The sequence below is a fragment of the Camponotus vicinus genome, unplaced genomic scaffold (genome assembly GCF_025532165.1).
Source record: "Camponotus vicinus isolate PSW18456_S1 unplaced genomic scaffold, iyCamVici1.0 SCAF_1, whole genome shotgun sequence".
Lineage (NCBI taxonomy): Eukaryota > Metazoa > Arthropoda > Insecta > Hymenoptera > Formicidae > Camponotus > Camponotus vicinus.
In genome coordinates this window covers 25,571,224-25,596,250 of record NW_028141945.1, presented here as the reverse complement: position 1 = coordinate 25,596,250, position 25,027 = coordinate 25,571,224, and the positions used below count along the sequence as shown (strand labels likewise).

At 31.4% G+C, this 25,027-nt stretch overlaps 3 protein-coding genes across 7 annotated transcripts in view; 2 read left to right on the top strand and 1 right to left on the bottom strand.

Annotated features, from left to right (window-relative positions):
- LOC145959853 (cytochrome P450 4C1-like) overlaps nucleotides 1-25,027 on the top strand; it is a 32,193-nt gene that overhangs the window by 2,305 nt on the left and 4,861 nt on the right. For 2 of the 5 annotated variants that reach the window (XM_083079046.1, XM_083079050.1), the window contains exons 2-4: nucleotides 23,816-24,076; nucleotides 24,348-24,457; nucleotides 24,700-24,790. In XM_083079046.1, the coding sequence (XP_082935172.1) occupies nucleotides 23,920-24,076; nucleotides 24,348-24,457; nucleotides 24,700-24,790 (358 nt within the window). In that variant the 5' untranslated portion in view covers nucleotides 23,816-23,919. The remainder of the gene's footprint in view (nucleotides 1-23,815; nucleotides 24,077-24,347; nucleotides 24,458-24,699; nucleotides 24,791-25,027) is intronic. The other 3 variants (XM_083079047.1, XM_083079051.1, XM_083079049.1) reach the window with 3 other exon arrangements.
- On the top strand, nucleotides 10,349-15,189 carry LOC145959854 (uncharacterized). Its single transcript, XM_083079052.1, has 4 exons — nucleotides 10,349-13,947; nucleotides 14,012-14,227; nucleotides 14,326-14,598; nucleotides 14,712-15,189. Exons 1-2 carry the CDS (start codon nucleotides 13,499-13,501, stop codon nucleotides 14,181-14,183), a joined length of 621 nt encoding a protein of 206 aa, XP_082935178.1. The 5' UTR covers nucleotides 10,349-13,498; the 3' UTR covers nucleotides 14,184-14,227; nucleotides 14,326-14,598; nucleotides 14,712-15,189.
- Nucleotides 16,341-18,460, bottom strand: LOC145959855 (uncharacterized). The gene is made up of 4 exons (XM_083079053.1): nucleotides 18,079-18,460; nucleotides 17,667-17,744; nucleotides 17,497-17,571; nucleotides 16,341-17,428 (listed from the first exon to the last, which is right to left on the bottom strand). The coding sequence occupies exons 1-4, from the start codon at nucleotides 18,188-18,190 to the stop codon at nucleotides 17,226-17,228; spliced, it is 468 nt and encodes a 155-aa protein (XP_082935179.1). The 5' UTR covers nucleotides 18,191-18,460; the 3' UTR covers nucleotides 16,341-17,225.

Sequence of the window (25,027 nt, the reverse complement as noted above, 5' to 3'; positions counted from 1 at the left end):
GTACAAGGAAGAAAACTTGTACAAGTTAAATAGAAATATTTTAATTGAAAACATTGTTATACAAAATAGTTGTTTTAATTTTCAAAAATAATAATATTAAAAAATTAAAAATTTATTTAAAAATTGAAAACTGAAAATTAATATAAAACAAAAAAGTAAAAAAAATTTTAATTAAAAAAACTTGGCGCTGTCAATTTTACTAATATATTGTTCAGCTTAAAAGTCTAAATTTTTAAATGTAAATCAATATAAATTAATTAAAGAAATTAGGTCATTAAATTTAAATGTTAGACTAATAATTGGAATATGTTCCAATCTTTTAGATTTCCATACTATATAAAGTTGATAAAATAGAAAAAACATAAGCTTGAATAATTCTCATAGAAATTTCTAAAGTAAAAAGCATAATTTGTGAAAATAATATAAGAATTATAATAATTAAATTATTAATTGAAGATCCAGAAGATCTTAAGAGAGTTAATAATAAATGTTCAGCAATTATATTTGCTGTTAAATATATATTTAATTGGAATATATGCCAATTTTATTGGCAGCGCCAAGTTTTTTTAATTAAAATTTTTTTTACTTTTTTGTTTCATATTAATTTTCAGTTTTCAATTTTTAAATAAATTTTTAATTTTTTAATATTATTATTTTTAAAAATTAAAACAACTATTTTGTATAACAATGTTTTCAATTAAAATATTTCTATTTAACTTGTACAAGTTTTCTTCCTTGTACTTCTATTTATCTTGTACAAATTTTTATTCTTAGTTGGCGCAATTTTTTTATATCACTACTTTTGTAGACAATATGACAGTTGGATACAATTAGTGCATGAACTTGGCGCCCTTTTTTTATCTTTTTTTAAAAAGGTAAGTTTTTGGGGTTTATATCACTTCTTTTTTTAGTCTAATTTGCTAAGAGATATTAAAAAAAAAAAGAAAAAGAAAAAATATATATATATATATATTTTTTAATACATACATATATATATATATATATATATATATATATATATGTATGTATATTTTTTAAATATATTAGCAAATTATATAAAAATATATATAGAATAAGTATATATAATATATAATATTTTATATATATATATATATATATATACATATATATATATATATATATATATAATTATTATTATATTACATATATTTATATTTGGCTTGTAAAATAGATATATTTATTTACCTTGCTTTCCAATTATCATATCTTATTGGCTCTTGCGAATTTTTAATTAATAATTTAATTATTTATTATTTAACTTGCACTTTATTATTTATCACTACTCAAAATGCGGTTAATGATACATGTCACTAATGACACATATGACACATGTCATTAATATCGCAAATATCGCAAAGCGTCATTAGCGCAATCTTCTGTCGAGAGTAGGAAATGTACGTTTTCTCTTTCTATGTGTTGTGTATATGTGCGTTGATGACCATGATAAAGACGTTTCTTAATTGAAAATTTTCATATTTCGACTTTGCGTTATGATATCTCCGTTTATAGATCACGCAGCACAAAAATAAAGATACTTTCTTTATATAATTCAAATCCGCTCTATCGATTAAGGCTAGTAAGAATTCAATCCGTTCAGCCATTATTGAAATCCGATAATCTGAGTTACTCTCAACTGTCCGACTCGCGTATAGATACACGGAGTGCTGCGCTAATGCTTCGCATGAACTTGGCGCGAGACACTACCGTGTCTCTTGATATTTAATCTTCGACTTATCTGTTGGATACTTATAGATGATCTTCTTCAATCATTAATAAAATTGCTTCTTCGTTTTCTGGCGTACGAGCGTCTCGTTCACGCCCGGCACCAATAGCTCTGCGTACAGGTAGTACAGATCCCGTTTCTCGTGTTCGATTTATCAATCGCAAAATTACATCAGAATGTGGAGCTCTACGCTGTGGAAAGCGTATTGCATACTCCTGCGCGGCAATTCGAGCACTTTCACAGCATTCACCGTAAATTATTAACATATCACAATATTCATTCGGAGTATAATCCATTTTAGTTTTTAAGAAATAATAATTTTAATATTAAAACAAAAAGTGTCACTTAATTGTTATTAACAAGAGAATGCAAAGAAAAAGAAATGACATGAGCAAACAAAACGCTCGCATAAAAACAGACGCATGTAATTTTTTAAATTTTAATTATGAAACAGATTTTGAAGTTATTTGTATTTTTCGTCAATAATTATTTATAATCTATTTATTAATAATTTATGGTAAATACAATAAAAATGTTTATGTTGCCGTGCAAGGGTACGCAATAAATTTTCCACAGCGTATAGCTCCAAATTCTAAAATATTTTTGTAATTGATAAATGAAGAAATAATTTCTAAAAAACGCAACACTTGTTTTAAAAGAAAATAAAATGCATGCTTAACATTTTACAAAAATACAAAATTTATTACGCGCAAGATTATGCACGTAGAGTCAATTTTTATATCTGATTATTGATATAAGAACTGGATTTCGTTAAAAAAATTTTATTTACAATTGCTTTATGCGCGACGACTTATTTGATATGCACAATTCTCACACTTGGAGCAACGAAAATCTACATACGTACCATTAAAAATTACCAACACCGTTTTAATTTAAATCTATGGACCGGCATATAAAATAATTTAATAAACACATAACCCAATAAATCCATGATGGTATATTATACGTTTAAATCAAGTATTTACGGGAGGTCTAAATGTGATAGATTTAACTTATATCAATTGCGTATAATTTTAGTTGTGATGTCCGACTGATATACGTTGTCATAAACTATATTTATTCGTTTTTTAATGCTATTCTCAAACCAATTAAAATCGTATTTGATAAACTAATAAACTACGTTTTATGAATACATAATTTTTACGAATTACGAGTACCTATATAAACATATTACAATGACTATTTAAAATACGTATTGTAATGACTATTTAAAATACGTATTGCAATTACTATTTAAAATATGTATTGCAATGACTATTTAAAATACGTTATTTTTATTATACTTTTAAATAATTTTTGTTTTTAAATAAACGTATTATATACAATTATACAGGTTGTCCCATTTTAACTTACACAACAAAATATCTCGAAGATTAAGCTTCATCGAAGAAAATGTTTCAAACAAAAGTTGTAGGATTTAAAAATATCTATTTATTGATCTTATCACTTTGACCTTGGATAAGGTAATCAGTTTACATTAAAAAAATATGATTCCATTTAAAAATTTAAGATAATTTTGCCCTGACTTTGACAACTCTACCCAAGATCAAAGTAATAAAATCAGTAAAAAGATATTTTAAAACATTATAACATTTGTTTGAAACATTTTTGTCGATAAATCTTTTAGCAGCATCTGCAAGAAATAAAAATTTTTATATATTAAAAATATACGTATTTTAAAAAGAAATTAATAAAGATTACACTTAAATAATATGTGTTTTTTGTAGGACTTTCTACACTAAAAAAGAATAAAAGAAAAGAATGCTTTTTAAAAAATTCCATCAATTTTTATGAACTTCGATTTAAATTTTTTATGTAATAATGCAAATTCATAATATATGTAATAACTATAAAAAATTTATATATTCTTTTAGAATATATAAAAATAAATGTGATAATATAAAGCCCTTTTTATTGTTTATGTATACAAAATTTAAAATAATATATTATAAATAAAATTTAAAATAATATATTTTAAATTTTGTACAATTTATTGGGGCAATATTTAATGTCAAAAAAATGTGTGCGTGTGTGTACTATATATATATATGTATATAAATATATATACAGGGTGGCCCATTTTAATCCATCCAGTCGAATATCTCGAAAACCAAGCCCGGGAGAGAAAAATGTTTCAAACAAAAGTTGTTTGGTTTCGAGGGAGCCATAAGATGGTATCATTGGTTTGACCTTGAAAAGTTATTTGAAGGTCACATGAAGGTCACCTTCAATTTCTTAAATGGAACCTACTATTTGTCATTACATATTCTTATAGCTTATCTCGAGAGCTTTCCAAAACACTATAATTAAGTACCTTTTTGTTAAGTACTCTTTGAGTTATGAGGTTTGAAATAATTTCTTAATTTTACATAAACCGTAAAATATCTTGTAAAGTATTCATTTTTTGATTATCCTACCTTAATACTTTTACGTACAAAATAATGAGAGGAATCAATTGGTGTAAAGAAAACACATAGTTGTTTTGAAGAAAAAATATGTAATTTGCAATTAAAAATTCCATATTTTTTCTTAAAAACAACTATGTGTTTTCTTTACACCAATTGATTCCTCTCATTATTTTGTACATAAAAATATTAAGGTAAGATAATCGAAAAATGAATATTTTGCAAGATATTTTACGATTTATGTAAAATTAAGAAATTATTTCATGCCTCATAACTCAAAAAGTACTTAACGAAAAGGTACTTAATTATAGTGTTTTGGAAAGCTCTCGAGATAAGCTACAAGAATGTGCACAAATATATAGGGTGTTCCATTAAAAGAAATTGAAGTGACCTTCACGTGACCTTCAAATGACTCTTCAAGGTCAAACCAATGATACCATCTTATGGCCCCCTCGAAACCAAACAACTTTTGTCTGAAATATTTTTCTCTCCCAGGCTTGGTTTTCGAGATATTCGACTGGATGGATTAAAATGGGCCACCCTGTATATACACTATTTTTTTGACATTAAATTGCCCTAATAAATTTTATAATTTTAAAATATATTATTTTAAATTTTGCATACATAAACAGTAAAAAGGGCTATATATTATCACATTTATTTTTCCATACTGTAAAAAATATTTACATTATTTATAGTTATGAGACTCAATACTATATTAAGGTTGTATTATAAAATCTCTTATAAAAAAATAAGTTTTTAAATACTAAAATTAAATTATTATTTATTAAATATTGTAGAAATATAAGAATAAGATTCAATATCATTTTTTATATTCATAATAAAAAATATAATATTTATGTATTATATGAACAGTTTATCAAGAGACACGTGTTGGTTAAAGTTAAAAAGTCATAAAATCATAAAAGTTTTGAATATTATTTAATTTTACATTGCATTGCAGAATGAAAAAAGGATAAACTTTCTTTTTGTTGCTTTATTTTGTTAATGCTTATATAAAAGCTTAAACAAATTAGAATTATTTAGAACAAGAAAATACATCAATTAGTATATGTTAAATTACTACATTAAAAAGTAAGATATATTTAATTATAACTTTAGTAAAAAAATGTTCAACATATAATTTACAATAATATTTTACGTATCTAATATATTGAATGCTAAAACGGGTAAATCTTTACTTTAACTTACCCACCTCTAATGACTTTGACCTTGACATATGTTGTCAAGGTCACTACCCTGAGTGACCTCCAAAAAGTTTTAGCCGTCGGTCATTGTTTATTAAAAAGTTATAAACAAATAAAGTTTCATGAATTTCACGTAATTTTCGAACATATTACGTACTTAATAAAATGTATTTATAAGAAATATACGTTTATTTAATTATTTTTTATTTTTAATAACAAATATTTAATAAATTATTTAGGCAAAATAAAAAAAAAATATCAAAACAACAGTATCTCTATCACAAGTGAAATAAGTAAGCTAAATCAGAAATATATAAACATGTTATTACACAGTGCTTCGCAGTATATCAAACATTCAGTATATTCAAAGTTGTCAAATAGTGAACATGTTGCTTCACGAATTTCTACATTTAACATAGGTAATTATATACTTATACGTACGTTCGTTTCTGATAGACCTCTTATGAAAAAATTACAAACCCGTGAGAGGTCCATCAGAAACGTATGTGTACACAAGACGCACACACACACACACACGCGGGGGGTGCAAGGGGGCCTTTGGCCCCCCCCTCCCGCACCACCCCGCCGGTTGGCAAGGTGGACCTCATTTTACAACATCTGTCCATTGTAGCAAAGCAATGTCCACCTAGCCTATCGGCGGGGCGGTGCAGGAGGGGGGGCCGAAGGCCCCCTTGCACCCCCCGCGTGCGCGCGCGCGTGTGTGTATGTGTACACATACATTTGTGATGGACCTCTCATGGGTTTGTAATTTTCTATGCTAAGCTATGTATCCATTGTATCCATATAATTCGTCAAACTTTATTAGTTTATAACTTTGTAATAAACAATGACCGATGGCTAAAACTTTTTGGAGGTCACTCAGGGTAGTGACCTTGACAACGTATGTCAAGGTCAAAGTCATTGGAGGTGAGTAAGTTAAAGTAAAGATTTACCAAAATGAATATAAAATACCAATATATAAATTAAAATAAAAATTGATTAAGTCTATATTTTTCTCCTTTACACTAATCTGTTACGTCCAGACCCTGGAATGGATGGGCCGTATGGAAGGACGCAACTTACTTACTCCGTGACACACTTTATTCGGGCGTGTGTATGGATCGGGTCGAACGAATGTGAAGGGCCTGATACAGGTCAGCGACCGAAGGTCTCTTTAACGCTGTGTTTTTAAGCCTATTCGTTCGGTGGTCCCTTTTCGGTAAAGGAATTTAATCCTTGTTACGCGGGATGGGACCTAGTGCGATCTCAGGATTTAGGGAAGAGAACGGTTTAAATAATTAAATTATACATTAAATTAAAAATACATATATTATAAAAAAAAATAATGAAAGAAAAATACATCTTAGCAGTTGTAGGTATGCGTGAGTGGGTATCTGTGTGTGTATGTATATATTCTCGCGGGTGTTACAATCATTCGGAGGTCATCAGTCAGAATACAGGGAAGAATTTACGTTAAGAATTAAATTCTGACTGGTTAATACAATATACATATAATTAATATAATATAAGAAATAAAACAAAATAAAAAGTGAATGTGTAATAAAAATATGAATAACGCTTACTCATTAAGGGAAGTATAGAATTCGTCGCTTGCGCATATGTGTTATAGTTAGAATTAAAATTTTCTAAATTCGCTGAAACACAGGTCTAAATTAAAATACAATAAAATTAAGATAAGAGATTCGCCAAGTCTAAGTTCGAAAATTATTCATCTATTTCAACGGTTTCTCCCTAAAGTAATGATAATTCAAAGGAAAATAATATAAAGAGAAAATAAAAGATAATAATAAAAATTATAATATAAGGATGGGAAATTAAAAGAAAACGAAAGGGAGTAAAGAAAAAGTAGAAATGAAAAGATATATATAAAGAAGGGCTGAAACGAGATATAAAGATAGAAAACAATATAAATTCTCGGTAAATAAATCAGAAAGAGCTAATAAAGAGAAACAAGGAATTGTTCGCGAATCGTCTTACGGAGATTCCCGGCGATTCCACCAACGCTTTATGTTTGACCGCGAATTGCGAGGCGACACTAATAAAATTGAAGATACGCGATTTAGATACGGTAATTATTAATGAAGACAGATGATCGATCAGGTATATTAGATCTCTATCAAGAAACGATCTTCGAAGGTTTATTTATCGTTCAATCCTTTCATTTGAAATATATCCGATCACAATTTGAAGAAGTAATTATATATATATATATATATATATATATATAATTACTTCTTCAAATATATATATATATATATATATATATATTTATATCGAGAAGAAAATTAAAGGAAACTAATGGGATAGATTGCTGTAAAGAATCTTTGGAGAGTGGGGAAGTATTCGTGAATTGCAATTCTGAAATCCGCAACGAATAGATAGGAGGAATATTCGTGAATTCCAATTCTGAAATCCGCAACGAATAGATAGGAGGAATATTCGTGAATTCCAATTCTGAAATCCGCAACGAATAGATAGGAGGAATATTCGTGAATTCCAATTCTGAAATCCGCAACGAATAGATAGGAGGAATATTCGTGAATTCCAATTCTGAAATCCGCAACGAATAGATAAGAAGAATATTCATGAATTTCAATTCTGAAATCCGCAACGAATAGATAGGAGGAATATTCGTGAATTCCAATTCTGAAATCCGCAACGAATAGATAAGAGTTATACGGAAAGGGGAATTGAACTGTTATCGATAAATTACTATTGATGGTTACTATGGAATTCTAACTGATCGAGAGTATTATTGATTAAACTCTTATTACTCTAAAGATCTATAATTCAAACTCTTTAATTACCTAAAGATCGTTTCGCAATCGCTAATCGAATGGGAAGGAGAAATAAGGATTGATTGACTGATAGTGATTAGTAAAAATTTAATGGTTATTAAACCGTTTAAAATTATTTGTCAGACGTAGATTTTAGAGAAAAACTCAATTTTACTCACAACTCGTTGGCATCACAAAAATGAGTGCGTTGATAAAATTGCAATGGCTGAGGTCGGAGGCTTATAACATGAAGAGCTGGGTAATGGAGATGTTCATCAGAAAATTCACACGATGCACAATTAAATGTTGACAAAATCATTTTCACTGTGATATAAAACAGATTAATAACTCAATTGTATAATGCAAGAAAAAAGGATCCCCGAGGCTATACAATTTTAAAATTGAATGACTGAATCTTGACTGGAACTGTGAACTGAATTGTCAACTGCACTGCTGCTCGTTGGAAGAATTAGCGTACTGAACTGTCAACTGGAGTGTTAATCGCGCGTGTCGCGCCTTGCGCTTGCATTTTAAAGTTATTACTCCTCCTCCTTACTGAATGGTGGGAATCTTTTGTAATAATTTCAATACTCCCTTCTTAAGGACAAGGAGGCTGATTTTTGGGAGGAGAGGCGTTTCTTAAGATTTTTATTGATTAAGCCCTTTGGCTCGAGACTTAGCTCCATCCAGTAGAGAGTGGGAGTAAGTTGATTAGCTTATCGTTCTTGATGATTTAACGATTCGGAGAACGCTTGAGGGTGGCCTGTCGAACGAGCGCACGTGCACTATCAATTTCAAGAATATTGCTGTATGTTTAGATTTTGACAATCTTCCCGAGAATCAGATTTTTATTTTAAGAATTCTTTAGATAGAGAGGCTTCGAACATAAAGCCGTACCAATAGATACGGGACAGTTGGCGTTTCTTATAACAACTTTTCGTCTTATAATTCACGAATTTATTTAGAGTTCCGTTAGCGCTATCTCGACTGGCCATTCTCTGAATTAGATTTGTTAAAGTTTAATGGCGATACACGCGGGTTAGGTTGCGTTCTTCTACGCGTTATCTTTATTCCTAAGAAGAATCGCTTTACATTCCACATGCAAGTCGATCCTTGATTTCTTTCTTCCACGAAATCATTTCGAGGAAAGAAAAGAATCGTGGAGTCCACCGGACGTAACAAATCCTTACCTGAAACTTTTAACACTCAGTGAACTTTGTATTTCATCCATGTAGCGTCATGGTTCATTTTCCAATACCAGTGAATCAAAAACTTCTTGAGATCTAGTCTTTGACCAATAGCATTTCATTCAATCATCTATTAGCCAAATCAATGGGACGACGGCACATTCTTTCTTTTTACCATTTAAAAATTCCACAAGGGCATACGTTTTTTTATTGTTTAGAGACATAATTCCTATAGATTTTTTGTAACTTAACCTATATAATCATATTTTACTTTTTTCGGCAATACCTGCTGTTCATAAGAAAGCACATTAAACAAATTTTCGATTATACACAAATACGATAAATGGCTTAAAAAAAGGTTTTCTTTATTTAAATACATTTTAATCAATTGCGATTTTAATGTAAAAATAATTCCTCATTGTAGATTCCGCACAATAACTGAAATAGAATTTTATTGATTTTCGAGAAAATTTTCCGCTTTTTTACATATACAAAGACTGTAACATAAAGCTGTATTTAACTCATATTCAAAAATTGTTCACTGTTTTATTTGATACTTTGAACTGTTATTAACAATATTAAACTAAATAGTATTTATATTAATTTATTACGAATATATAATAATAACAGTTTTAACAAATTATTACGCTATTTGATGAATAATAGGAAAAACCGCGAAACCTTCTCTAAAAGGTAATCGAAGGCATTTATAAGATATGTCATCAACAAAAAATGCAGTAGAAGTATTAATGTTAATACTTTTTACATAATAAATTCCTAGTTTAGATGAATGTATCGGATTTCGATATAAATTATCGACGTATTTAAATGTAGTTCCTATACATTTATATTTATTGTCAATGAATATAATTTCTCTGATAACACATATTTGATTACCTACTGCTACAGTATTATCGAGAAGTTTAACTAATATTTTCATATTTTTGTAAATTAATTTTCCACATGTGAAATGATTAATGATATTTGTATTAGGGAAAAAAAGTTGCTTAGGAAGGTAATTTGGAGTCACAGAAGATTTAATCTTAATATCAATATTCTCTTCTTCTGCAATTCGATTGCACACTTGTTGCAAAGATAATATTTTAGAGCGAATTCGTCTTTTTAGAGATTGAAGATAATTTTCGAAAGGAAAACAACTGTATCTTTCTAATGGACCGTATGTTTGTACGTCTGCACAAAGATGCAGTAATGAATGTACATTATATACGACGAAATCTTCATTATATATTTCAGCAGCTTTGAGAACAAACTTTTTAATAGCTTCTTCAGCTACATGTATGTAAGCCTTGATCAAAGATGCGCTAGATAAAATAGTAACTGCTACGTGAAATAGTAAAAAGTGTCGATATTTTACGTCATCAAGAATATTGTAAAAAATTATTACGCCGCTATATAAAAGAATGAATCGAAACTCAGTTGCTTTAAACATTTTTAAGGCTACTAAAACTCGACAAAAATCAGACGTGACGAATTTACGTATTATTTGTATATTATAATCAATTGCTGCAAGATTATGTCGAGAAAGTTTACAGTGACGTCCTCCTTCTACCCAATACTTCACAAGCAAACGCTTCGTAACACCTAGATATATTAAATGCATAAGATCCAATACAAATTGCTTTACGAGATCTATATTTAAAGCAAGTAATGGCGATTTTCCTTTCACATGATCATTATTAGTCTCTTCACCTATGTAGTCGTGTTTTGTTCTCAAAATTACTGAATTACTTATTTTAGTTGGAAAAAAAATTTGATTTTTTATTCTTTCAATAATACACCTTTTGCATCCGTACATACTTGTATGCCCTTTGATCATCTTTAGCATGGCTCTTGCGGGCGCATCAGCTGCAAAACACTCAATTTCAACATAGAATATTTTCCCGTTGTATTGAAACCCGTTTTCTCGTAAAGAAATTTCTTTAATGAAAAGTTCTAGATATTTTTCAAGATTTATTGGCTTTCCTTCGCCACAGAAACATGCAATCATAAATGGTCATAAATGTACGATATCATCGCTACGAGCTAAAATTGGCCACAAATTAATTCTACCACTCTTGAATATGGGTAAATCATCAATGTTTATAATTAAATTAATTATTAAAATTTCGCTCCTCAATCCGCCATTCTGTAATTTACGTGTCAAACATTTCTGAATACCGTAATAATACATTTCGCCATTATCAAAAGAAGTAGTTTCCAATTTCCTAGGAGTACGTAATAGATTTCTGGCAGTACGCGGTAAAAATGGATAGGCTGGATTAATTAATTCTAAAATCATATTTAACACTGCGTGTGTTAAATTATTATTGATTGCTAGCCTACGCAAATTATTTGTAAAATTGACTGGATTTACTACAAATGTATGTGTTATGAGACCGTTATCATTATGATTTTCATTATTCTCAGCACTAGAACTGTCTCTGTCGTCAATGTATAATGTATATTCATTATCTATGTTATTAAAATTTAATTCTGTGAGCATTGATGTGAAAGGAGATTTATTAGTAGCATTTACTGTATCTACAGCGATTTCAACACTTTCATTATTCCCAATTGTATAGCATGTAGGTGAACATAAATTTTGTGTATTTGTAAAAGTTAAATTAGAATTATTTGTTTGTGTGCACGAAGACAATAATATGTTTTACACTGCATTATTTATCTTTCGACGCAACTGTCGATTGCTCAGATGCTTCGTATTCTCACACATTTTTAATTTTAATTTTAATTTTAATTTTAATAATTTATGTAACGGTGAATAACAATTATAAAATATTGAAAATAAGAGATCTGATATTTTTTAATGTAACATTTACGTCTCTAAACAATTCTTAAAATACCTATAATAAAACAAAATGTAATAGTAAATGTAATAAAAGAGCAGATATAAAATCTCTATTATTAATACAGAATTGTATATATTGAGGCCATAAAAGCGCGATTATAAGCAAGACTGTTTGAGAAAGATAGGGATGTATGTGGGAGGAGGTCGGACGTGTCTTTACGCCCATTTGATCAACGAGCGACAGAATCCATTCGTGGCAACGGCATTGACGCATATCCTGTGGAGAGAGCATTCACACATTTTTCAGCCTAACGAATAATTGCTAGAAAACAATATTCGCAGACTAGAAAAATATGTGAGGCGCAAGTGGCTGGATCGGGAATCGAACCCGAGTCTTTCGCTTTCCGGGCAACTGCTCTAGACCACTGAGCTATCCAGACCTCACACCTAATGCTGCTTTTTAACACAGTGATATGCGACTCCAGAGCGATGTTGGTATCTTGCTCGATGGATGCAATGCCGATTGCCATGGAGGATCCTTGAAAAGGTCGCTCGCTGACCAAATAAGTGCCGGTGGAGGTATTCGCGTACATGCTGGCTTCCGACTGGCCTTCCGTATAAAACGGCACCGACGAGCACAACGCCGTAGAGTGACCACATCCCCCAAGATCCCTCTAGTATATATTAAAATCCCCATTGTACCAAATAGCAGTGGCGGATGGACCCTAAGATAGGGCCGGGGCAGGCCTCCAGAGAGGAAAAGCTATATAATACTATAGATAATATAGTTGTAAAAATGATACAAAATCAATTTACATATTACACTAGGACCTCGATTTAGTGAACTGCGGTGGGACCGGCACCGCATCACACTTGCATAAATCGAAGGCTGTGCACGCTCCACCCAAGCAGACTCTGCGCAACTGATGTAGTCTCTTGCAGAACCGTATCAGCAGCCACGTGTAAGGACGGGTCCCCGATTTTGTTTTCGACATTTTTCAGTTAAAAATACTTTTTCACTTTTTTGGTCTAATTTGTCAATAATTTTCAACCGATCACAATATGTAATTCGAGCGCGTTTCGTCGACGTTGTCATTGTTGTTAAATATGTACCTCTCTACACACAGTGTTTAATAGCGCGCTACGCGCCTGAATGTATACGCCCGACGCTTCTCTTACCACGCTCGCCACCGATCGATATCGGTCGCATAGTGGGGAGACTTCACTATATCGAAGTTTACTAGGCTGTGTTCCGATTCTCCACCTGGTGGGTAATAGTCGGGTGAGTGGGTGATGGGCGGAGCCTAACAAAAAGTGTCCAAGAGGATTATGGAATCAGAACGCACTCGCCATAATTTTCCGGCGGGAAAATTGAAAACTAAACACCAAATTGTTGCAAACATGGATGAGCACCGGCGAGCTGTTGCACTTACTGCGATTGCTCTTAGTAATGATTTTCTTCGTTGTTACGTATTTTTTGATACAGATAGTGAAACCAGTGATGATTCGGACTTAAATGAAGGAGATATAAGAAGAAGAGTTCAGTTACGTGGAGTTCAACGAAAGCCTCCAAGAATTGAAGGTTATGTTGAAATAATCATTCCAAGAATGAACACACAACAGTTTAGAAGGCATTTTCGCATGAGTCCAACAACATATGAAAATCTGGAAGCAAAACTTGGTCCTTTGCTTTCATTTTCTGAAGGAAAAACTGTAATTCCAGTGAGAAAACAATTACTAGGATCGTTATGGTTATTAGCAACACCTGATTCTTTTCGGTAAGTTTCTGATAAACATTTGCTCTTGTACAATGATTTAATTAGTATGAATTATTGATTTCAGTTCTGTAGGGGAAAAGTTCGATCTTGCTAAGAGTTCATTGAACAAGAGTTTCATGAAAGTCATTAAATGTTTGAATGATATAGCAAGCCAAATTATTTCATGGCCAAGAGGCGAAGAACTTAATAAAGTGAAAGCAGATTTCAACAATAAGAATTCACCATTGCAAATATAATTGATGCAATTGATGGCACGCATATTCTTATAAAAGCTCCTAAAGTATGTAATTATGTTATTGATATCCATTGTAACTGTAATGTAAGTAATTAGAATTAGAAAAAAGAAAAAATAGTATCATGCATTTCTTTCTTTTTCAGATTGACTCCCAATATTACAGAACCTATAAGAAAACATATGCCATAATTTTGCAAGCAGTCTGTGATACTCGTATGAAATTCATTGACTGTTTTGCAGGATTTGCAGGTTCAGTTGGAGATTTAAGAGTTTTCAAAAACTCAGACTTATGGAAAGAAGTTCAAAGAGATAAACAATCCTATTTCCCAAATGATGAATACATTATTGGTGATAAAGCATATCCTGTTTTAACATGGTGTATTCCCCCATATATTGATCGTGGCCAACTTACAGTTGTAAGATGATTACATATCTTGTATTTTATTACATAATATTACATATCTTATATTTTTTCTTGTAGTAAGAGAATTTGTTCAAATATATTAATATATATATTTTATCTTTTCAGGGTCAGAAAAAATTTAATACCGCTCTTTCATCAAAACGATCAGTGATTGAACGTGCATTTGCACTACTAAAAGGTAGATTCCGTAGGCTGAAGTTTCTTGATATGAACGTAGATGAAATGATCCCCTATGTCATAATTGCTTGTACAGTATTACATAATATATGCCTGGATGGTATTGACGAAAATGATATAGAAGATTTCATACAAGAAGGTGTGGAAGTGGAAAATGATGAGGTTTATATTGGAAATATATATAATGAAGAGGCAGGAGAAATAAAACGTGAATACTTGTGTGCACTCGTCGCTGAAGCTTAATACTGACACAATTTGATTTTCATTCTTTTTATAAGAATTCATTTAAATTAAAAAAAATATAACTGTTCTAATATTTAGCAGAATTCATCGAAACGTACTTTTATAATGTAAAAAAGATGTGTAACTATATTGTAAGATAGACACGATAAAATTTATGGAGATAATAAAGAAAATATATTATATTTAATTATACTTATTTTTATTTATTAAACTAAAACTTACGTTCTAAGATTACATTGTTGCATAAGAACAAAAATTATATATATGAAAAATGATATAATGATAAAATAAACTTTCTACTACTTTTCAATGTAAAAACATCTCTTTTAGCTATACTAAATATAAATTTAAATTTATATTATAATTAAATAGTACAACTTATTCTTAATATGAAAATTTAATATGAATTTAATATTTAATATGAACTTTTTCTGTTGATCTTCTTGAGAGTAACGAAAAATTAACTAAAGAGAATTTTAATAAAACTTCACAATCTTACCTTATACAGGGTGAGCCATTTTAATTAACGCACGCAATTATTTCGGAAACAAAGCATTTTAGAGAAAAATGTTTCAGACAAAAGTTTTATGGTTTCAAGGGTGCCATAAGATGGTATCATTGGTTTGACCTTGAAGAGTTATTTGAAGGTCACATGAAGGTCACCTTCAATTTCTTAAATGGAACCTACTATTTGTCATTGCATATTCTTGTAGCTTATCTCGAGAGCTTTCCGAAACACTATAATTAAGTACCTTTTCGTTAAGTACTTTTTGAGTTATGAGGCTTGAAATAATTTCTTAATTTTACATAAACCGTAAAATATCTTGTACAATATTCATTTTTCGATTATCTTACCTTAATACTTTTACGTACAAAATAATGAGAGGAATCAATTGGTGTAAAGAAAACACATAGTTGTTTTTAAGAAAAAATATGGAATTGTTAATTGCAAATTACATATTTTTTCTTCAAAACAACTATGTGTTTTCTTTAGACCAATTGATTCCTCTCATTATTTTGTACGTAAAAGTATTAAGGTAAGATAATCGAAAAATGAATATTTTACAAGATATTTTACGGTTTATGTAAAATTAAGAAATTATTTCAAGCCTCATAACTCAAAAAGTACTTAACGAAAAGGTACTTAATTATAGTGTTTTGGAAAGCTCTCGAGATAAGCTACAAGAGTGTGCAAAAATATATAGGGTATTCCATTTAAAAAAATTGAAGTGACCTTCACGTGACCTTCAAATGACTCTTCAGTGTCAAACCAATGATACCATCTTATGGCCCCCTCGAAACCATAAAACTTTTGTCTGAAACATTTTTCTCTAAAATGCTTTGTTTCCGAAATAATTGCGTGCGTTAATTAAAATGGCTCACCCTGTATATTACATAGAAAAATAAATGATTCCTGACTAGAAAAATGGAAACATTTCTGAACTAAACATTATAAATGGAACAGTCTTTGTATTCAAGTATCACATTTATCTTTGTAATTATGTATCACATACAATGAGCGATTACTAACGAAAAAAAACAAGTAAACAAAATTGTTTAAATCACTATTCAAAAGTGAATACATAAAATATGAAAAAAATAAAGAAACAAAATATTTTATGAAAACAAAATCAATTACATAAAACTACAGTATAAGAACATTCATGTCTTAAAACATTTTGAAAGATAAAAGTATTTTTATGAAACTGTATCAAAGAAATCTAAGTTAACAAGAAATAAGAAATAAGCAGATTTTTAAAACATTACATGTTAGAGCTTTTCAAGTAATTTTTCCATTTGCTCTTTATAAATCATTATAGCTTTATCTTGACTTTCCATTTTTTCCTTATGCCGCTATATTCTTGCTTGTTCTCGTTCCTTTGCTTCTATTCTTTGTTGTGCACTCCATTCATCCAATTCTTTCGCTACTCTGCTTTTCTTTCTATTTGGCATTTGTGATACATTTTCTTTTTCATCACAGCTGTCAGAACTCCATGATGATATTGCTCTCTTTGAATTTGGACATATTCTATTTTTCAGCGTTGATGATATTGAAATTGGTTTCACTATTGGTTTTTCACCTAAAGCATCCTCCATCTCATCATAAAATTTACATGTTTTAATTTCTGCTCCACTTTGATTGTTATGATCCTTTACTTTGGTATATGATTTTCTAACATCCTTAAACTTGTTCTCACATTACGTACCAGTGAAGTTCCACAGGGGATTTTCTTTTTTCAAATCGTCTGCTATCATTTGCCACACCTTATTATTTCTAATAAGAGTGCTTTTAAAATCATTTTCGTGATTCTTCCATTTCGAAATAAGTGCTCTAACAGCATTAGCATCTGTCCACTTAACTGGTACAGAATCCGGTAGAAGGAGATTTGTATTACAACTTTCTAAAATAAAATGATTATCAACAAAAGAAAAACATGATAAAATTAGTTTTATTTATTTAAAGATATACCTGAATTGTTACTGTATCTGTCTAGAATGAACTCATCAGTATTACTTGTATCAGTTTCAGCAGTATTTGATGAAACTAAAGGAACAATATCAATAATATCAACAATTGCACTAATAGAAAAGAAACACAAAAAGAAAATCAATAGTCTATTTATTCAAAAATGTACTTACTTGAATTGTTATCTATTGTATTAAGATTAAAAAACTGCCTCGTTTCTAATGTATCAGGGATCGTCATAAGAGCATCAGCTGCAATAAATCATAATTTATTAGATTACAAATAAATATATACATATATATTTATATGAACATTATTAAAAGAAATTTGGTAAAGAAAATATAATTTTTTGAAATATACTAGGTGATTGTATGGAATATACATTGTTTCTTATTAAAAATGTAATATATTAACTTATTGAAAATGTAATATAATAACAATTCAAATTATTTTTATGTTTTTACGGATATTTTACGATAGATAAAACTGGCTACAAACACTTCAATAACATAAGAAATAATTACAGAAAATTAAGAAATTTCTAACCTTTTGTGTTGTGTGAGTTTATGTCACATAAATACTTACTGATTTTATCATATACAATTAATGAGCCGTCAAAACTGGTGATTTTATTGTCTTTCGATTTGCACAATTGATGCCTTTTGGCATCTAAAATTAATTTCTTTTCCGAGAACATTTTTGTACATAAAATATTGATGTATTTTAGTTATTCACTGATGCTGAAAAAGGATAGTATGATGCTTGTGTCGATTTGTATCGCTAGTAATCTTTATACGTCATCACCACCCAAATCACCCGGCTCCATGAGCCGGGTGATTTTTTCACTTTCCCGGGTGGATAGAGTGGTAATCTGAACGCTTCACTTGAGAGTCCGGCAGAAGTATTTAGGAGGAATCTGAACGCTCTCTAGGTGTTTAGGTGCACCCGGGTGGGGAATCGGAACACAGCCCTAAATAGAGGTCCTAGTGTATTTGTAAGCAACACAATAATTTTAAGATAAAGGAAAAAAAACTATTACATTAATCTTTTACGAACTTGTAAATGTGTTTTAATGTTTAAAATTTAATCAAATATGGCACATGCGCATAATAAACATTTTAGTCTTTCTAACTAATAAATCTTCAAATTATTAAAAAAAAGATTAATTATAAAAAACTCTTATGTAATACAATGAAAACCTTAAAATCATTATAATTGTTAATATGAAATACTAAACTTAAATACTAAACTGAAATAATAAACTTTATTGTTCCCCTCAGGGTTACAATCTTTTACAAAAAAGTCTTAAATCTACTTTTATCCTAAACTTAACCTATACTTATAAACTACTTGAGGGATCGCGAATCTTTTCGCTCCCCCTCCCTCCTTTACACACACACACACACGCCCTCGACTTCCGCTTCCTCTTGCCTTTTATTCAACCTCTCAACTCCATCGTCCCTCCCTCTACCCTCTCTCTCTCTCTCTCTCTCTCTCTCTCTCTCTCTCTCTCTCTCTCTCTCTCTCTCTCTCTCTCTCTCTCTCCCTCCCTCCCTCTCTCTCTCTCTCTCTCTCTCTCCCTCCCTCTCCCTCTCTCTCTCTCTCTCACTCTCTCTCTTCCTCCGCCCCCCTCTCTCTTCTCCCTCCTCTATCTTTTCTTACTTCTCTTTCTCTCTCTATCTCTCTCATCCACCATTCTCCCTCCCCTCCTCCCTCCAATATCCACCTCGCCATTTCCTGCCAACTTTCCCCCCCAGTCCTCCACACTCTACACCCCTCCCATACATGTTCCCAAGTCTCCGTCTCCCCCTCACATAACCTACATATCCTTTTATCTTCCTCTTCCCAATAATTACTCTCTCCTATCTCATTCCCCAATCTAAACCTCAATACCCTCCTCCACCTACTCTCTCCCCATCCCTTCTTTAGATATTCTGGTATTCCTTCCTCCTTTATCATCTTATACCACTTGTTATATCTTGAGTCTCTTATCCTTCCTTCTCTCTCCAACCTTTGCTCCTCTTTGTCCTTATTAATCAATTCTCCAAACCACCCATCCCCTTCTTCTCTCTTCCTCTCTACCTCTCCAATCCCTCATCCCCTGCTTTCAAAGAACCTCTTTCTCTCTTCCTCCCACTCTGATCCTACCTTTCCCTCCCTCGCCCCCTCCCTCAATTCCTTCCAGCATAGTCTCATCAACTCACTACCTTTCCTTTCCTTCAGCCTTTCCTCAAATCCCCAAGCTCTCTTTCCCGCTCTCTCTCTTAACTTTCCCCTCTTAATTTCTTCCCTTATCAAATATCCTGGCGTTATTCTCTCTAGGCCCAGTACCCACCTCATATATCTTTCCTCCAGTCTCTCTATTCCTTCCCTTTCTTTCCAATTCCATATCTCAACTCCATAGCTCAATATTGTCCATATTAGCCTATCAAACAGCCATAGCCTTCTACTCCAATCCTTGCCAAACTTTCTCTTCCCTATTCCCCATACTTCCCCCATTACCGCCGCTGCACTCTTAATCCTTTCCCTAATATGCACTTCTTGTCCTCCATTCCTCTGCAACGTATACCCCAGGTACCTAAATTCCTTTACCTCCTCTATCCTTTTTCCTCTCCATCTCCACTCTCTTTTCTTCATTCTACCTCCTCCCTTCTTAAATCTCATTATCTTCGTCTTACCTACATTCAACTCTAAACCTTTCCTCTCCATATATTCCTCCAATCTACCAATCATGCTCTTCATTTCATCTTCCTCCTCCGCCAATAGCACTATATCATCCGCATAAGCTAAGGTATATATTCTTTCTCCCCCGCACATCTTTATCCCTCCTCACTTCATCTTTCCCATCTCTTCCTCCAAGTCCGCAATCATTATACTAAATAACATCGGACTCAATGAAAATCCCTGTCTTACCCCCCTTGCCATGCAAAAACTCCCCCCCCGTTTCCCCTCCTGCTCTTATCTTACTTTTCGTCTCTCTCAGTGCTTCTTTCACTCTCTCCACTAAACCCTCTCTTATCCCTCTCATCCTCATTGTCTCACATAATATCTCTCTGTCCACCGTGTCAAATGCCGCCTTCAAGTCCACAAATAATGCTACTACTCTCTTTCCCTTTCCCAATTGCCTATTTATTAGATAATTTACCACATATATATTATCCATTGTACCCATTCCCTTCCTAAACCCTGTCTGATTCTGCATAATCACCCTTTTAGCCTCACATTCCTCCTTCAATCTTTCCGCTAGCCCCCTCTTATACACCTTGTATAATACCGCCATCAGTGTCACCCCCCTATATTCCTCCACTGTTTTTCCTTCTCCTTTCTTCACAATTGGTACAATTATCCCCTCCTTCCATCCCTCCGGCCACCCCTCTCCCTTCCACACTCCCTTGCAAAAGTTCCACCCCCAGTCTACCAAATCCTCCCCTCCATATTTCCAAACCTTTCCTGGTATTCCATCGTACCCGGCTGCCTTCCCATCCTTCAACCTTCTGATCGCCCCCCTAATTTCCTCCTTGCTTATTTCCCCTTCTCCATCCTCCCTTCTTCTATCCCAATTTCCTCTCACTACTCTGTGCTCCACCTCACCCAGTAGTCTCATAAAATAATCTTTCCATTCTCTCTCCTCTATATTCTCGTTCACTCTCCTCCTCTTTCTCCTACCTCTATTCACAATCTCCCACACATCCTTCTCTTTCTTTACCTGCTCCGCTTCTTTTTCCCATCTCTCACTTTCCTCCCTTTTCTTTTGCTCGCATAACTCTCTATATTCTCTTTTCTTTTCCCTATATCCTTCTTTATCTTCTCCCTCCCTCCTCCATTTCCTCAATTCCTCTTTCACTTCTCTTTTCTTATCTTTACATTCTTCATCCCACCATCCCCTTCTTATTATCTTTTCTTTTCCCTGTTCTTCCTCTGTCACCTTCATCGCCTTTTTTATTTTCACTTCCATATCCCCCCATGCTTCTTCCAATCCATCTCCCATTGTTTTCTCTAATGCCATCTTTTTCCTAAACATTTCTCTACCCTCCTCATTCCATATCATTCTTCCGACTTCTTCTATCCTTTCCCCTCTCCTCTTCCTCTCCACTTTCCTCTCCACTTTCCTCCCCCCATACTTCCACTGCATGATGATCTGAGTCTATTTTATCTCCTATTCTCATTCTTTTGATTCTCCCTCTCACATCCTCATCTCCAATCACATAATCTGTCTGTATATAATTATATACGTTTTCAATAAACGTTTCTTCGATTACATAAATATACGATTTTAAAAAATAAAATAGACGCAGATACATTCTAGAAATTAAACGTTTCTTTTCGTATTCTTATATAATATTTTTCAACACATAAAATCCGTTTTGTTTTATGCAAACGTAATAAAAACGGATATCATTATCGTATATTATACGATTGTATAAAAACCATAAAAATTAAAACGTTTATCTGATATACTTATACCACATTTATACTAACTTTACGTTTAATAAATGTTTAATATTCCATCATGTGTTTATTGGGAAGTTATTTTTCATTGTACATACATACATATTTTTTAATTGTTATAGATATATCCGATTTTTGTTTATTGTATGTATTATTATTTATGTAACAAATACTGCAGTATCTTCAATATTAAATTACAGATTGGACCATTTGAAATGCTTGCAAGAATCGATGACAAAATGTATGTACAATTATTTTTTATGGAGTCATAAAATAATTTATTTACAAGGAACAAATTAATACTGGCGAGAAACTAGAATAAATTATTGAAGCAATCGCTACAATAATACGAGAAATGATTAGCAAGGCAATAAATAGTCTATTACGATGCGCACAATTATGTATTAAGTGCCATAGTGATCATTTCGAACATTTATTGTAAAATTCTTTTTATTTAATAATTTAAAATTTGTTAAATATTTCATTATGTTATTAATTACTTAAATATTTTCTGTAATTTTATACTTTCAATAAGAAACTATTCTCGTTTATGAATATTGCGTTCACAATTTAAGCATAATTTATTGTAAAAATATAAAAAATGCCAAATAAACAAATGTTAAACTTATTTTTATTACATTTCATTTGTCACCCACCGCGTAGCATAGTGAACACCTTCATGATGATAATATTGATCGACACTTTGACAGATGAAGTTGAAACATGTCGGAAATGTTTATTTGAATCAAATTCAAGATGTCTTTAGTCCTTATACTTATTTTTCGTAAAAAAAATATACTAATGCAATAGAAAAGCGGCAAAAAATATTTTGACAATGCTTATTGCAAATTTATACAATATTATCGTGAAAAAGGATGCTATTCATAAGAGCACTATTATCACTTGTCATTTCGCTGTGTCTGAGCGCGCGAAATCCCAGCCCTGTTATTCGTGAAATATAATCGTTTCCCGTTTGAAAACTATTATAGCCTTAACATTTTGGCTGAGGAAAAATCGTTTTTGAATTGGCCAGAGAATCTGCCTTTAAAATATCTCGCAGTAGTTTCGGGACACCCTATATATAATATATAATATATTTAATAATTATATAATATATTTAATATATATATTTTATACATATATAAAATATATTATATATATGCATGTATATATAAATCAATAAAAATATGATATTATCTCATTTCAATATATTGAACGGAATGCAAAAGATTGCATTTTCTATTATATTATGCATGTTTCAATAATAATGTCGGTAATAGCGGAACTAAAAATGTCGATATTATCGATATTATCAACATTTTTAGTTACGTTTAGATCAGTGCTGTCACTTACTTGTAACTTTCGGCCAGATTTCTTAGCTTACGCCTACTGTTCTCCTCTTACCGCTCGCGCTACTCGTGACTAAGGAGCGCTCAGGAACGTGCGCGTCACAAATGTAATGTGGCAATCTATCTATCTAAGTTCTCTTTATTGTAATTACGTTTCAAAACACAAATATTTTAAATTGTTACAGAACATATACGTAATTAATAATAGAATAATTATTTTTATTATTAATAAACAATAAAGAGAACTTAGATAGATTGCTACATTACATTTGTGACGCGCACATGCTTGAGATTACCGCCGCGCTCCTTAGTTACGAGCGTTCGGCGGCGCGGTTGCTAAAGTACGCGCGGTAAGAGGAGAGCGATAGGCGTGAGCTAAGAAATCCGGCCGAAAGTTCCAAGTAAGTGACAGCACTGATTTAGATGGAGGCGCTAATCCGTCGGAGTTCGCCCGTCGCTTTAGGATCCCCTTAAGCAATAATTATATAGTTTATATAATTATATTATTTATTTAACTTATTAAGATAACTACGAATTTTGTCGAAGATCGGACACATGTGAGGAATAAAAAACAATAAACGGAAGAAGCTTAATAAAATAATCAAGAAATATCAGGACGGAAGAAACAATGTTTATTACTATATTGGTATTATCTTCTATGTTTATTTTTTTGGTATATAATTATTATGTGTATCATAAAAAATACAGGCAACTTCTTAATCTTATACCGGGACCATCGGGTTTTCCGATTATTGGCAATGCGCTCCAATTGTATGTGTCAGCAGGTATGTACAAAATTTCTAATCTATTTACATTAATTGACAAAGGAAATCTGTGTCATGTATACAAGCAAAAATTTATAAATCATTTATTCTAAAACATATATTTATTAAGATTATTTCATGCAGATTACTTCTCTTTACAATAACAATTTGTAATCCATTTTCTTTATTATTTATCTGTTTTCAACGTATTTGGATACATTTGCATATTAATATGGAAACTAAAATTAATCAAGACATTTGTGTGTATTGATATTTATAATATAATTTTCAGAGGAATTTTGGAAGTTCTTGTGTAAATTATCCGATGAATATTATCCCATTTTTAAACTCGGATTATTTTTTAAATATATAATAATTATCCGTCATCCAGACGATTTAGAGGTAATAAAAGAAATTTTATTCTCTGTACACGTTACGATTGAATTAGATTGAAGAGTCTTGCGATTCACAGAAAGATTTTTACTGATAAAAAATGTTTCTTAAAAAAAATGGAAAGACAAATCGATACTCCATCGAGATTAGAATAAAATACAGAGATACAATTAATAAATTATTTGTGTATTTAAGATTAGTGATATAATAAGTGAATAATATATATTTCTTTCTGTTTCCGATTATTTCAGACGATACTAAGCAGCACTAAGCACATCGATAAAAGTCCTTTGTATAACATAGCCATCCCTTGGTTAAATGAAGGTCTCGGCATTAGCCCAGGTAATAATATAATAATGTTAACATATGTATAAGTTCATACTTTTCTATTACAATTTGTTGTCGATCTATCCTCATCACAGAAAATCAAATAAAATGTTACAATTAGACTTGAATATTATCTTAAATGGTGAATTTATACAAACTCTTTGTTATAAAAACTAATAAATTTAAAAGAAATTTACAGGTGAGATGTTGAGAGATAATTTCGTAATGCATGTATATATTATTATAAATAGA